General features: G+C 33.7%; 1 protein-coding gene across 1 annotated transcript in view; it reads right to left on the bottom strand.

Annotated features, from left to right (window-relative positions):
• LOC111509632 (uncharacterized) overlaps positions 1–17,067 on the bottom strand; it is a 77,757-nt gene that overhangs the window by 21,423 nt on the left and 39,267 nt on the right. Inside the window, 4 exon segments of the mRNA XM_074173394.1 lie at positions 930–1,277; positions 1,354–1,645; positions 5,153–5,483; positions 10,528–10,748. Of these exon segments, the coding sequence (XP_074029495.1) occupies positions 930–1,277; positions 1,354–1,645; positions 5,153–5,483; positions 10,528–10,748 (1,192 nt within the window).

The raw sequence follows: 17,067 nt of genomic DNA, 5'->3' as shown, positions 1-17,067 counted from the left end.
TCAGTTAGTCTTTTAAGCATCTATTGTTCTAAAAAATGACGATACAGAGATTCGGCGGTAGTTGTGAGGATCATCTTTTTTGCCATTTTTTTTTGAATGAAAATAACTAGTAATTTTTATATCGTTAGGTATGACACCACTGTCAAAGGATTTCGAGAAAATGAGGAATAAAATTCGTGAGTTTTCAGTCTTGACTGCTTCTACAATATTTATACTAATATCATCATACCCAAAAGCTTTCCTTGGATTCAAATATTCTATTATTTAAATAACATGAAACATGCTGCAAAAAAAGATGAGACACTTAAAGGTTCTTCAGGTCATCTTGAAATATTTGAAATGGCAGCAATTGCTGCAAAATGATCATTCAGTATTTCACAAATTTCAGATAAATTGTCAGTTTTATAATTATTGAATTTATATTTTTCATATAATGTGAATCAAAAGTATATTAATTTAATCGGTTTCTGTTTTTTATTAAACCATATTAACAAGTACTGAAATTGATACAAAAATTTCAATCAAAATTGTATGTAAATCCTATTAAAAATTCTTTGGTAATACCGAAACTTGTTGAATTTATTTAATGACAGTTAAGTTAGTTTATATGTATACTTTCAGCACCCATGAATATGGTTTGATAAAAAAAACATACTTTTAATTTACCATTGGCCCTCTTCCCACCAGTACATCTTTAAATATTGAAATCAGGTAACAAAAACATCAAGATATATTTTTTATATTTTCGTTATCATCTATATTATTTCTGTTGTGCAACAGTACATTCTAACAGTGGTAAGCGATCTCAAACTATTGCTTTTCTTATAAAAAATTACCAAAAATGACGCCTTTTCATGTAAACTGACCAACCTATTGAAAAGTAAAAAGGGATCGACTTTTCACATCCGCTCCGTATAAAATCCACCCACCTGCTCAATCAGTTCGTCGTCCTTCAAAATTTCCGCAGAAGTATCAGTCGAGTCCTTCTTCAAAATGTCCGCAGTGCCCTTAGCGACAGAATCGATAGCCAACTCCAAATTACTCTTCGGAGGGACGGCAGAAGTGGAGCCTTCAGCAGAAGTGGAGCTGGCAGCAGAAGTGGAAGGGGTGGGACCAGCGGCGGCCTTGAAAGGCTTCTTGGGGGTTTTCGTGGGGGTCAGGGAAGACTCGTCAAACAGTATGCCCCTAATGTGCCTTACCCTAGGCTTGTTTCTCTGCCACAGAGGGGTGGTATCGAACGGATCTGCTTCTTTTTCGTCCTTGGGACCGTCCTCCACCTTATGAAACATCGAAAATGATAATGACAAACTAGTAAAAGTTGTTTTTTCAGCCAAGAATTGTTCAAGCACCCACCTTTCTGTACACATGGATCAAATCGATCTCCTGACCGGCATGATGTTCTTTGAAATGACTCTCGAAAGTGTCTTTCTCGTTAGTCTTGTACACGCAGAGGGCGCACTTGTACTGAGTGTCGATTTCATGCTTCTCCAACACGTGGTTTTGAATGCCTTCTATCGATCCGCTGCGAGTCTTGCACATGCAACACCTCCACGGTTTGTTGGATTTTGAGTTTGTAGCTCCCTGAGTGCTTTGAATGCCAGACGTTGTGGGTTCCTCCGAGTCTTTCGGCTCTGAATCCATAGATCTACAGAAACAGTGGAAATGAAACATTAAAGAAAAAAATCTGTTTAAAATCTGTTTTTCCGTTAACCAGCTGTCGCACCCCTACGAACGACAACCCTCAGAAGTCGAAACTTGTGCGAGCTAAGGATTAACGAGGTCTTACCTTTTAACGTGTGATTCCTAACACGGGAATAAGCATATTTCGAATATCGAAAGCAAATAAAACTGGTTTCCATTGTTGCAGGAAAAACCGGAATTCAAAATATTTTTCATGTTGAAGAAATGAAAAATCATTGGAAAATGATGAATTTAGTCTTCTTTGGATTGACAAAAAGAATACTGGAATTGGCCTAATATGTTGAAACCGCCGTTCATCCAATAACTTTAAATAACTTTGCATTTAGTTGCTAGTTCCATTCCAATATACATTGTTTCAAATTTATAATAATTACAATTACATCTCCTAAAAACGTCTACTCAAGATTTTATTGTTTATTGAAAAAAAAATGTAATGTTTGAGACAAAAATTTGTCAATTGTAACTGCATTTGTTGACTAAACTGAAACATTTCATGTGGTACCACATGAACTACTATTTGAAATTTACTTGTTAGTGTAAGTTTTTTTACTATTTTCTTTTTATGTAATGCTAATTACGTGAATTTAATGACAGAGTATATTCTCATTCAACCCATTGAAATCAATCAAATTATTAATCGAGTCGAAAGTATTTGGATTTGAAGTTCCACTTTTTGCAATTTTTTTTTTCAATAATGACATTTTATACAGTGTCACCATAAAAGTGCGCACCATATGGGAAACTTTTTTTTCGAAAAGTTCCAATGAAGTTTAACTTCGGCACTTGTTTGTGCTTTAAATTTAACTTAAAATGATGCGGCCAACTGCGACCCACTGACGTTCAGTGTTTGTCAAATTCAACTTTTTTTTTGAAAAAAATTTAAAAAGTGCATTTCTAGATCGAATTTAACAAAAAGTTACTTGAAAAAGTTGTGTCTACGGCAATTTTATATCCATATGCCAACTTTTATGCAACTAGGATAAAGTTAACGTAAGTTCGGTTAATTGTCATCAATTCATGTATACATAACAAAATCATCATGGAGTTTAACTTTTCTGATACATTTTTACTTATACGGACATTTTTAGAGAGAAATTAAAAATTTGCTATAAAAATTTTAATATGGCCGGTGCAAAGTTTCAGTCACTTGGCTATTTTCTCAAACAAACCTTTGATTTCGAAAAAGCAGAGGCAACTAAAAAAAAAGCAAATAATTTCGATAGAACTATCATTATTATTATAAATTTTAAACAACAATAATATTATAGAAATTACAAATGGGTACAAAAAATTACTTATTGATTTAAATGAGATTGTCAAACACTTATAGCCTACATTTCAGTATGTCGTCCTCCACGTTCAATACAAATTATGGTCCTTCTACTGACATCTGTAACTGCATTTTTAATAAATCGGTGATTAATATTTGCACAGCACTTTTTCAATTTTTCTCAAAAAAAAAGTTGAATTTGACAAACGCTGAACGTCAGTGGGTCGCAGTTGGCCGCATCATTTTAAGTTAAATTCAAAGCACAAACAAGTGCCGAAGTTAAACTTCATTGAAACTTTTAGAAAAAAAAAAGTTTCCCATATGGTGCGCACTTTAATGGTGACACTGTATATGATATCTAGAGCTTAAATCACCTTATAAATATTGAAAATTACTTAAAAATTGTGAAAAATTGGTTTGATTACAATTCTGACAATAAATTTTGAAAAAACAAAATATGTTGTATTCACATCTAAGAAAATGTCAACTAAAAATTGATATCGAAAATATTCCGGCACCTAGTTATACAACTTAGGCATAATAGGGTCAATATAACTTTTTTCATTCCAAAAATGAAATAGGCACTGAATACATCCAATGCTTCAGAAAACAGAGGTTCAACGAAATAGGGTGTGACGTCACCGGATATACGAAATTCAATTTCAACAGTATTCAATTTTATGTGTTGTGGAAGTCCCAAAAAAATATTGTAGTTATTCAACACGATATGCACCGAGCATATTCTTTGTAACTGCTATCAAAAATGAAAAAGTTAACAAAGCCTTGCGAATAAAAGTAATAAATTTATAAATCCCAAGAAACAATGTAACATACATATTGAAAAAAAAATAACATACTGAGAATAATACAATAAATAAAAGCTATGCTTAGTTTTTTGTAAGATCATTTTTATTTTTCACATTTTTTTCCAAATAATAATAAAATCAATGCATTTATACCTATTAAGAAACAGGCTGAATAGGTTTATTCACTGCCTAAACATACCAACGCACTGGAATATATCGTTTCACTTTTATTTCTCATTGCCTCAGGAAATTTAAATTCGAAAAGTAAACTTCAGAAACACTTTCGATCAATTAATTTGACTATTATTGGAGTTTCTTCCAACACCAAATCGTTATTTTTAACACCTCGACACGTGTTTCGATCACCAAGTGATCATCTTCAAAGAGAAAGATTGAACTGTTAATCTTCCTCTTTGAAGATGATCACTTGGTGATCGAAACACGTGTCGAGGTGTTGGGAAAAAACTCCAGTAATATTCATTACTACATCAAAGGTTCCAAACAATGCATCACAAGCAATTAATTTGATTTAAATAAAACTCAGTTCTTATTCACACTTGTGGTAAATTACTTGTTTTTGCCTTGATGAAACTTTCCTGCATTGAACATATCTTCATTCAAACTTCAAACGGTTCGGTCTATGTACAGTTCGCATACTGTATCAAAAAACAGACATATCTAGTGACGTCACACTAGCTTTAGACACATGCACAGTTTTAAAGTCACATATCTTGAATATTGCAAATTTCGGTCATTATATTTTGGATAACAAGCAATATCCAAGTATATAAAAAGTGCACAAGATTCAATCTGATTGAACGCAATTTTTATTGATGGACATCTTGAACAGAATTTACAAATAAATATTACTGGAGTTTTTTCCCAACACCAAATCGTTATTTTTACACCTCGACACGTGTTTCGATCACCAAATGATCATCTTCAAGAAGAAGATAAAACTGATAATTTTCACAATTACAAATAAATCATTTATCCAAGAAATTGCGATGAGATATCTACTCTCAAAAATTCAAGCCTTACGTGGAATTTATGAAATGTTATATTACTCTGTGTTACTCTCTCATACAATTTCAGTAAAATAATGGACTATTTATTAAAATTGGACTATTTATAATTTAGTTTTTTTTATGCTTATAAAGTTCGACAAAGCTACATGTTCTGTTAATCTTATTTTGATTAATGTGTATTTATTTTTGTCTCTTCTGTTCAACACTGAACAATGTTAATGTCACGCTGAATTTTTAATTGTTATAACAGTGACTGGCCTATAAAATGCTCTACTAAAATAAACCGAACCTAACAAAATCAAATGTGTAAAAAAATTGGCGCCCAACGTGGGACCAATCACTCTCACCTCACAGTAATCACTTTATTCGGCAAATCGGCGTGATAATCGTTGACGTGTTTCTCGGCTTTGCTTTTGAGGTGACTCACAAAGCTGCAGTAGAAGCACTTGAACAACTGCAGACCGTGCAGCTTGAGGTGCTTGATGATGTGGTCAACGTCAGTGGGAGTGATGTCCGCCTTGCAGTGTACGCACGTAAAAGATGTTTCGCCGTTATGGAGAGCCATCAGGTGGTGACGGAGGTTGCCCTCTTCAGGGCAGATGTAGTTGCAGTTCTGTGCGCAGCAAGCGAAACGGTACTGAGGGGAGATGTACTCGGGAAGCTTCTCAGTTTCCTTTTCTACAATATAAACAGAAAAAAAAAAACGTATAGAGCTTGTTAGGCTTCAGTTTATTATATCAGAACCTTTGGAAACTCATTCAACATCAGAGATAGGAATAGCTCTGAGAAAACTAGACATGAAAAATTTAACGCTTGAGAAAGGTATTCAAGACATTATTTCATTTTCATTTTGAACAATGAACAACTTTCATACATGTTATTAGCGGTGCAAGAGATTTTTTAGATGAATTTCAAAGGTTGTTTCCATTTGTACAAATTCACTGAGGGTTCCAGAAAAAAGGTAGTTTGCGAATATACTTCACTGTTTAATTTTGAAGTGTTTTCAAAGGTCATCAAATGTATTCAACTGCTGTTTTCCATTTTTAAATAGGTAGTTTTTTACTAAGTGATCCCTTATTCCACATAAAACTCCGAGACGAATCAGTATATAATCTCAAATACTCAATAAGATAGACTTGTTGATAAAGAACTCTTGGAAATGAATGAAAACGACCATTTTTTTGAATATAATGCTAATTTATGAGCTGCTAGTCACATGGAATCTTATTGAAGGTAATTTCCAGTATTAATTTCATCAATGCTTTTCCAAAAATATACAATAAAGATACAGCAAATAATTGAATTCTACTTCTCAAGTTCATATCAGCGACTGAATGTAGATCAGAAAGAGATCAGATCCAATTACTGATCCTTGTGAATTACCAAAAGTATCTGTATCGAAGCAATTTCCTGGGTTTGTTGGGTGTGATCTGCAGGATTTTATACCCGACCTTCTATATACAACTCTGGTGGACATTATCAAATGCATGAAGCAACAGACAAGGTAATGGACGACACCCGAACAGTAGATTTGACACATTTACCTCCATGATCTACACATCTATGTATAAAGTTACTTCTTTTAACATTGATTACTTTCTTCCTTTTTTTAGAAGATTCCCACATTTGTCTGTATCAAGATTTAGTAGTAGAAAACCAAAAACTTTCTTTCCCAAAAATTAGTCACTCCTAAAAATATAACCCTTTCAAATTAAAAGAATATACTCTTTGACCTCTCAAAGATCTTTCTTTCTTCCATATACATAAACTGATTTCTTTGAAACAAATAATTTCCAAACCATCCATGAACACAGGCAGATGTGAATAAATGCTGTATAAAATCTGTTAAAAATCTGTTCAAATCTGTTTTTACAGATTTGAACAGGCCTAGTCTCTGTTTTTACAGAGACTAGGCCTACACATGACTTTCTTCGCATATTGACATATTCTCTTTGTGAATCCTCCTTCAGGAATAACAAGTATAGTCGAAGTAACCCATATAGTAATCTTAAAGGTGTCGGCGAAGTCAAAGGCCAAAAAAAACCAATACAAAGGAATTATGCCGCAACGAATTAGTCCACGTGGACTGAAGAATTGGCGGTTTGTATTGGAAAAATTAAATTTGAAGTCATGTTACGGTGAATGTAGCGATGAGTACCGCGTTGTGTGTGTCATTAAAGGGGAACTGCTGGAATTGTAGGGGGCATATATCTTTTACTTGAACTATACGAGAAAGAATTCTCTAATCTAATAGTTTATGGATATCATCAACTGATATGTATAGTATGATTACAACCACAGTTCACTTTAATTAAATAAATAAAAACACTTTTGTCTAAATACCACTAGTTAATTTAATTTAAACGACCGGTTTCGGGTTTAACCCCATCATCAAGCATAAAACTGAAAATAAACAAGTCATCAATCTCACATATTACAACCACAGTTCCATAAAACCAAAATTTTGCTCATATCTTTTAAACTGAGAAATGATAAACTGCATTGGAAGCTTTACATGAATCAAAAGACAATCAAGTTGGAATTGAACACAATTATTTGCTAATTTTTTTTGCAGAATGAAAAAAGTATATCTTGAAAAAATTAAAAATGCAATAAAGAAAAATTCATTGATACGTTTTAATGTATGATTTTCACTATAAAGGGTTTTCAAAATATTATATATTTTATTGTATTATTTTATTCATTGTATACTATATATTGTATCTATTTATACAGTGTGTCAATTTTAAAACTTGCAATGGGCCATATCTCACGAACGAAAGCTGATATCGAAAAATGCTTGAAACCGTTTCTAGGATAGTAAGGAGGAACATGAAGTGACATGAAAAAGAACTCACCCCTATCAACCCCCTAGGCCCCACTCGCCAAAACACAAAAAGTTTAAATTGCAAACCCCTACTTGTGATACATCATTGAAAAGACTGCAAAAAATGCTATCTAATGGTGTATATAATAATTGTACAGGGTGAAGCAATAATTGTGAAACTTTGGCTTAAATGGAATATTTAATGAGGTTTTTGTTGAACTACCAATTTATTAAAAATGTCAATTTCGTAAATGTTCAAAGTGGGTTCCGTTGTTTTGTAAACAATAATACAGCCTATTGTCAAAGTCTGCACAAACTTTAATATCAGCCGGCTATGACTTTTTTATTTGTAATGCTACTTCCCGGACTATTATTTTAAATGATAAGTGTCCGTCGATACTTTTTTTGTTAAATAAAAATTTAATTTGCCGTTTTTGCAAAACAAGTTGGAAAGATCTGTTTTTTGGGTTCTGTCAGAGTCAATAATTTTTGGTTTGATTGAGACTTTTAAATGTCATTAGTTTCCATCATTTGTACGATCTGTACTGTCATTCAGCTGTAGTTGCCACGATGGTTTACAGTATACCTGAGCGTGTGGAGATAATTTCCATATTTGCCTGCCAGAACCAGTGTTATTTGAAAACAGCTCAAATATTTCATGAAAGGCATCCGGACAAAAATGTAAGTCACGTGTACGTCCGCGATTTAGTTGAAAAGTTTAGAGAAACGGGATCAGTGCAAAATAAAAAAAGGAATGCCCCAAGATTACTGAGTGGAGCAACCCAAATTGGGGTCCTTGGAAATTTTGCAATGAAGCCTACTGCATCAACACGTCAAGTATCTGCAGTGACAGGACTTTCACACGAGTCGGTTAGAAAGGTGCTGAAATTACATAAGTTCCACCCGTACAAAACACAAATTCTTCAAGAACGGCGATGATGATCCAGACCGACGAATTGAGTTTTGTGAACTGACTGAAAGCATTCGCGTTGAACCGAGAATGTTAAAAAATATTTGTTTCAGTGATGAATGTACTTTTATGCTGAATGGTAATGTAAATAAACAAAAATGTCGGTACTAGAGTGATGCGAACCCGCATTGATTCAGAGAAGGTCACACTCAATATCCTGAAAAACTGAATGTTTGGGCAGGAATATTAGGCGATGCTATAATTCGTCCCTTGTTCATACCAGGCAATTTAAGTGGCGACATTCATCTCGATATCCTGGAAAACACCATCGAACCTTTAATTGTGCTGAATTAGAGAACCAAAGGGACGACCAAGGCAACCTAGCTGTAGACGAAGATTTGCTGCACTTCCAACAAGATGGAGCACCTCCTCAATGTGCAGCTCCAGTTAGGCATTGGTTGGATACTAATTATCCGAACAAATGGATTGGCAGGAGAGGTCCCATCGAGTGGCCACCGAGGTCACCAGACTTGACGCCACCTGACTTTTTTCTGTGGGGACACCTCAAGTCAGTTGTTTATAAAACTCAACCTGCGTCACTTGTGGAATTGCGAGAAAGAATTACGCAAGCATGTCGCGCCATTACTAGAACAACATTTGCCAAAGTTCATGCAGAATTCGAAAATAGGCTGTATTATTGTTTACAAAACAACGGAACCCACTTTGAACATTTACTTGATTGACATTTTTAATGAATTTGAAGTTCAACAAAAACCTCATTAAATATTCCATTTGAGCCAAAGTTTCACAATTATTGCTTCACCCTGTACAATTATTATTTATACCATTGGATAGCATTTTTATAGTCTTTTCAATGATGTATCACAAGTACGGGTTTGCAATGTAATCTTTTTGTGTTTTGGTGGGTGGGGCCTACTATCCTAAAAACAGTTTCAAGCATTTTTCGATATCAGCTTTCGTTCGAGATATATAGCCCATTGTAAGTTTTAAAATTGACATACTGTATGTTGACATGCTATAAATGTATTTATACAGGGCAATTCAAATTCGTTTCTGTACATGGGGATCTCGTAAACGATGACTATTGTGAAAAAATCGGATATAGCTATTTTAGTTCTGGAGATATACAGGAAAAACCAGAAAATCAAATTATTTTTTTGCCTATATCTTCTTTATTCGCAGACATATTGAAAATCTGTCCACATTTTGAACTCTCGAAAAACTCTACGGTGAAAGTTGAAGACGTGAAAGTCGCTATTATGTTTGTATTCAACTCAGTCAACCAATTTCCAGGGCCGTAATTTAAAAGGGAACAATTCACTCAATTATAATCAAATATTACCGAAATATAAAATAATTTAAAAATTCAAAGATGGGGGTTGCCCAAGTCAAATGACACCCTGTATAAAAGATTCATGGACATATTCTGATAGCCCACATCAAGTGCCAATAGCAAAATGTAGACAGATTTTCAATATGTCTGCGAATAAAGTAGATATAGATATTGGTTTTTCCTGTATATCTCCAGAACCAAAAGAGCTGTATTCGTTTTTTAACATCATTGAATAGGTCTCTAAAATACGCAACTTTGCCACAATTTAACCGACACTGTATCTCTTATAGTTTACGAGATCCCCTTGTACAGAAACGAATTTGAATAGCCCTGCATATGTAACATGGTGAAAATATATCTATCTATGTATCTATCTACAAAAACCTCGACACGTGTTTCGCTACAGAAGCTTTCTCAAGCATGAGACAGCTATTATATAGTGAAACACGTGTAGCTGTTTTTGCAAAACCCTTTATAGTGAAAATCATACAATAAAGCGTATTAGTTACTTTTAGTATGGATTTTCATCGGTTCTATTCATTTAAGAATGCAATAGGCAATGAAAACGCAAACCAATGTGAAATAACCTGCAGTTATGCCATTTAAAATGAAAAACAGAATTCTCGCACACCTTTGCCATCGGACTTTCCACTACCGCCCATACGACTGCCGCCATTAGAGTGGGAACTGGACGCCAAATTGATCATCTTATCGAACATTTTCTCGTTTTTCTCCAAACACGGCACCGGATTTACCGGAGCAGTATCAGGAACCGCCTTCTCTTGGGAATGGAAGCGCAGATGTCGCACAAGGTTCGTCCTAACCTTTGTACTGTAATTACAAATACCACACCTGAAATTTAACAAACAGTTTGACGTAACATGCAAGCTAACGTAAATTCGATAACAGTAATGAAACTCTTATTTCTTTTAAAGACAATCATATAATTGTACAGGTTATGTCACTATCATTGAAATTTAAAAAACATATATTTCCAGATTATATACAAGGAGAAGAATATGCGATGTGGGAGGTCTGTTCAAAAACTAAAGTGAAATTTCATTTTTCTCAAAAAAATATTTATTTATTCTTCAATTTGTATTTTGTCAATCGTCGTAGCAGTTCTGATATGCACATTTTGAGCTACCTCTATTAGCGATAAGGTTTCATCTCCTCAATCGTTACAAAACGCCGTCCTTTCATGGAAACAAAAAAGTCAAGGGGGACAAAATCTGGTGAATATGGTGGCTGAGACATGATGACGGTGTTGTTTTTGTCCAAAAAAATTGGGTATTTGTGAAAGATCATGTTCCTATGAAAATTATTGGCCCAAAAGTTTTCCTTCGATAACACCCATCCGGCAATTGAAACCAAATCCCTCTTGAACATTTCCTTCTTGCATCAGATGTAAATTTGTTTGAGATCAGTACCTTTTATTATTCCTATTGAACATACTGAAGTTTGTGAAACGGATTTCATCTGAGAAATAGTTTTAAATGGAAAACGTACATCTTCTCCTGTATTTAGACAAAAACGAGTTGCAATAAGTCTTCGGTTGTGGTCGTTATCATAACAATGTTGGTGTAGTTGGTACTTGAATTTTATTTGTGAAGAATTCTCCAAACGGACAAATAACTTATATCACACTCAGAAACAATTTGGCGAATTGACGCCGTACAACATAGGCCGACACATCTACTTCTTTTTCTTCACTGACGATGTAGTTATTGGCATTTTCTTTCCAGTTTTGGAAAATAATGCCGAGTGGGATGGCGACAATTCGGGAACCTCTGAGCATAAATTCGAGCTGCATCAGTTGCATTTTCTTTGTTTCTTCGTAAATTAGCAACATGTCAATTTTCTCCTTTCTAGTATAATTTGCCATATATAATTATAAACTACACAACAAATACATTTTTTCTGTAACGGGAAAAAAGTTTGACATTTTATCTCTGATGCCAGGTAACAAAATGTCCATTTTTTATGAAATTATTTTTCCCCGAGAAAAAAGTGAGTGCAAAAAGGATTTGAAGCTTCATAACTTCTATTTAATTATCTGCGAGCGCTTTTGACAGCTGGTCGTAATAAATTAAAATAGATCCTATTTGTATGTGTGCCACCATGTATATTCACATTGTACCTACCACTTTTTATATATATGTTTTTGTTGAATGGTATGTTTACTTCCTCAAAATAAAGAGTTGTTAAAATGGAATCGTAGAATCATTACATGGCGCTGCAAACAGGATAAAAAAATATAATAAATTGTGTGAATTTCAAACGTTGTGAAAAATAAGTTATGGCTGATTATCGAGGTATTGCGCCACTTGACATGAGCGGAAATGTTTCGGAGAAGTGGAATTTTTGGATAAAAAAGTTCAAAAATTATCTAAAGGCAGCAGAGTTAGATAGAAAAAAGGAGGATCTGCAATGTGCTCAATTACTGCAGTACATTGGTGATGAAGGATTGCACATTTATAATACTTTTCAATTTTCGGATGGTGAAACAGATAAAATTGAACCTTTGATAAAAAAGTTTCAAGAGCATTTTCAACCGAAAAAAAATCTTACGTTTGAAAGATACAAATTCATCAATAGGAAGCAATCTGAGGGAGAAACAGTACAACAATATGTAACGGAACTTAAGAATAGGGCAAAAAACTGTGAGTTGGGAGACATAGAAGAAAGTTTAACGTGTTCAGTCTTAATAAGTGGACTAATTTCGGTTGAGTTGAAACAACGATTATTAGAAGATGATGAATTGGAACTGAAAAAGGCAGTTCAAATATGTTTGTCGGTTGAGGAGTCCAAAAAACAAGAGAAAGAGATGGCAGGAGAAAGAACAGTGTGTAGTATACAAAAACATTCAAGAATTTTTCAAGGAACGCGAAAATTTAATACGTATCAGCACCAGACAAGGCAGCAATCAAGTGAATGTCCAAATCAACACCAGGTAGCGGGCTCGTCAGGTCAGTCATTCAGGCAGCAGAGATCTGAAGTACCAAGCCAGATGAAAGGTCTCTGTTATAGGTGTGGCTCACAACACATGAGAGGTAAAAACTGTCCGGCTACTGGTAAACAATGCAGTTTCTGTGGTAAGTTTAATCATTTCCACAAAATGTGTCGCCAGCGGAATATTCATTTGGTTCATTCTGAGAACTGTAATATGGAGGAGGCTGATGACATAGGTGAAAACTTATCTCAAAATAGAGTATTTATTGGAATGGTAAATGACACATCTGAGATTCGGTGTCAACAATGGAAAGTAGAAATTTTTGTAAATGAAGTAGCCACTATTAGTTTTAAGCTAGATACTGGAGCGATGGTGAATGTTCTGAGTAAAAAAGATTTGATAAAAATCAATTTGCCGATTGAAAAAATAAAGAAAACTAATGTAAAATTAACTAACTATTCCAATGCTAGTATTCCTGTTGTAGGAGAGTGTGAATTGAATTGTTCTTTAAAAAATAAAGATTATGTATTAAAATTTATCATAGTAGATATTGATTCTTTCGCCATCTTAGGTTTGAATTCGTGTATACAAATGAATTTAATTAAAAAAATCGATTTTTTGAACAGTAATTGTAACTCTTTATTAGAAAAATATTCTCACCTTTTCGAAGGCATAGGTTGTCTGAAAAATCCATATCACATAATACTTAATAATAAAACAAATCCGGTAATTCATTCTGTCAGAAAAGTTCCGTTTCCACTATTAACCGAATATAAGAACTGTTTGTCAAACATGGAGAAAGAAAATATTATCTGTAAAGTAGATTATCCTACAGAATGGGTGAATTCCATAGTTTTAGTGAAAAAACCTAACGGATCTCTTCGAATTTGTCTAGATCCTAGAGATTTGAATAAGAATATATTACGGGAATACTTTCCTTTGCCTACTTTTGAAGAAATTGTGTCCAAGTTAAATGGTGCGAAATATTTCAGTACTTTGGATGCAATGTCCGGGTTCTGGCAAATATCTTTAGATTCTCAGAGTTCAGATCTGTGCACTTTTGCCACTCCTTTCGGAAGATACAAGTTTTTAAGGCTTCCATATGGGGTTAGTTGTGCACCAGAGGTTTTCCATAAAAAATTCAAGGAAATTTTTAATTTTACTGGAGTGGAAATTTACATAGATGATCTACTTGTGTGGGGAAGAAACAAAAAAGAACATGATGAAAATCTTGAGAGAGTATTGAAAATGGCAGAGTTGAATAATATCCGATTTAACAAGGAAAAATGTAAATTTGCAGTAACGGAAATCAACTATTTAGGTCATAAAATAACTTCAAATGGATTTAGTCCAGATGATTCTAAGATCAGTGCCATTACAGAGATGCCTGCACCGAAAAATAAAGTCGAGTTGCAGCGTTTTCTAGGCATGATAACGTATGTAGGAAAATTTGTTGACAACCTCGCAGAAATGACATCAGCTTTACGTATGTTACTAAAAAAAAATGTTGCTTGGTCTTGGGATCAAATTCATGAAAATTCGTTCAGAAAATTAAAAGAAATACTTGTTAAAAAACCCGTTTTAAGATTTTACAATCAGAATGAACAGATTGTTGTATCAGCTGATGCATCTCAAAATGGGGTAGGGGCAGTGTTGTTGCAAAAAAATTTACCGTGCATATATGCTTCAAAAGCTCTATCAGAAACACAGAAAAGATATGCGCAGATTGAGAAAGAGCTTTATGCCCTATGTTTCGCATGTGAACGGTTCCATCAGTATATTTTTGGAAAATCAATAATCTTGGAAACCGATCACAAGCCTCTTGTTCAAATTTTCAACAAACCATTATACGATTGTCCCCCTAGGCTACAAAGAATGTTTATACGCCTACAAAGGTATGATATTTGTCTCGTACATAAACCTGGTAAACAACTTCACATTGCCGATACGTTGTCCCGGTCATTTGTAGAAAATTCTGCACAAGTTGGAGACTTTGAAAAAGAAATAGAGGCACAAATTTGTATGCTCCGGTTGAATTTGAACGCCACCGATCAAAGAATAACGGAACTAAAGGAATCTACTGCAAATGATCTAGAATTAATTCAATTATTAAAATATGTTAGAGATGGCTGGCCAGAAAAAAGTCAGGATTGTAAACTTAATTTTTTTTTTAAATTTAAAGATGAAATAACTGAGGCAGATGGCCTTTTGTATAAAAATAGAAAACTGATTGTTCCTTTGAACATGCGCGAAGAAATGCTCTCTAGACTACATTACGAACACATGGGTATGAATAAAACTAAAAATAAAGCAAGAGCAATATTTTTTCTGGCCAGGCATGTCGAAAGATATTGAAAATCGCATAAAAAACTGTCAAACCTGCGCAAAATTTGGAACAAATAAGCCAAAGGACATCATGCTCTCCCACGAATTGCCAAATTTACCATGGGAGAAAGTGGGTTGTGATTTATTCTTTTTCAACAATGAGACATATTTATTAGTTGTTGATTATTTCTCAAAGTATATTGAATTGGCAAAATGCGTTGATAGCTCATCATCATTACAAATAATTACAAGTTTGAAATCAATTTTCGCTAGGCATGGAATTCCAAAAATTTTGATTAGTGATGGAGGTCCGCAATTCACAAGTTTGCATTTCAAACAATTTTCAAATGAGTGGCAATTTAAACACATTAGATCTAGTCCTTTTTATCCTCAATCAAATGGTTTAGTAGAGAGACAAATTCAAACTCTGAAACGAATGCTGAGAAAAGCTCTTTATGATAATAAAGACTTGTACATGGTATTATTGCAATATAGAAATACACCCTTATCATCTCATATCGATTCCCCCGCTAAACTCCTGATGTCAAGACATCTTAGAGATACCCTACCAAGGGAAATTTCCGAGTTCACACCAAGTACAATTGATTATAAAAAAATTAAAAATGCTTTGGAAAAAGGACAAACAATTCAAAAACAATACTATAACAAAAACTCAAAAACAGATAGTCACAACTTTCGAAAGGGTGATAATGTTTTAGTAAAAAAACAATTATCTGATAAGGTTTGGAATAACGCCAAAATTGTATCAAAAAATGTTGAGAAACCTAGATCATACGATGTAGAAATGGCGGATGGTAATATTCTGAATAGAAATAAGAAGTTTATAAAAAATTTTCAACAATGACTCAAATGAAAATGAAGAAATAGTAAGTCCACAACAAAATATCTATAGTTATGACAGAAATAGAAATATTTCAGATCAAACAAGGAAAACCGAAATTAGCGATTCAGATGATGATGTAATAATTGTTCCTAATTGTACTAAATCTGGTAGGGAAATTAGAGCTCCATGTAGACTAAACTATTCTTTAAAAAAAAAAAAAAAAAAAAAAAAAAAAAATTAAGTAAGGGAAATGTAATAAATTAAAATAGATCCTATTTGTATGTGTGCCACCATGTATATTCACATTGTACCTACCACTTTTTATATATATGTTTTTGTTGAATGGTATGTTTACTTCCTCAAAATAAAGAGTTGTTAAAATGGAATCGTAGAATCATTACAATCATCTAGGCTCTGCTCGAACTGAACGTGTCATCCTGTTGTATCTCATTTTATACGGTCCGAACGCCTCAATGCAGCTACTCCAGGTACTTTAGGTAAATTTGCCTGTATTTGGATTACATCAGGTACTATTCTTTGTGTTGAGTTTCTCTAGGTTTACTGTTTCTAGGTGTGTGTATTGATTTGTTTAATATATTGAATGTTTGGTCAGAATCTAATACTTTTTTCCTTGGATAACAAATAACTATTTCAAAAGTGACAGCATATTCAGTAGCCTATTTGTTTATGTAGTCCTAGCAACAGCTTCAATTGTTTGTCAGGGATAACTAGAATAATAAGGCATAGTGTGAAGTTTACCGAAAACGTATCAGTATGATCCTTTCTTGCAATTATTCAGAAAAATAGAGAAAATAAAGTGAAAGCGTGTCGCATCAAATTATTCCTAAGAAAATGATCTTTCACAAAAAGCTGATGAGCCACTCCCTTTCCATTTGAAAAAATCTAGTTAACTGGAAAAAATCATAAGCCTCACAGTCGTAATTTTCCCATGTTACTTGATCAAGAATGACGCGATTTACACGATTTGTGGCATTCTAGTTCAAAAAAGAAAAATTGGAATAAAAATGATTTTATTTGTCAAATATTGA

The sequence above is a fragment of the Leptinotarsa decemlineata genome, unplaced genomic scaffold (genome assembly GCF_025532065.1).
Source record: "Leptinotarsa decemlineata unplaced genomic scaffold, Ldec_3_MD MMD2_tig00000251_RagTag_RagTag, whole genome shotgun sequence".
Taxonomy (NCBI): domain Eukaryota; kingdom Metazoa; phylum Arthropoda; class Insecta; order Coleoptera; family Chrysomelidae; genus Leptinotarsa; species Leptinotarsa decemlineata.
This window is presented reverse-complemented; position numbering and strand designations above follow the sequence as displayed.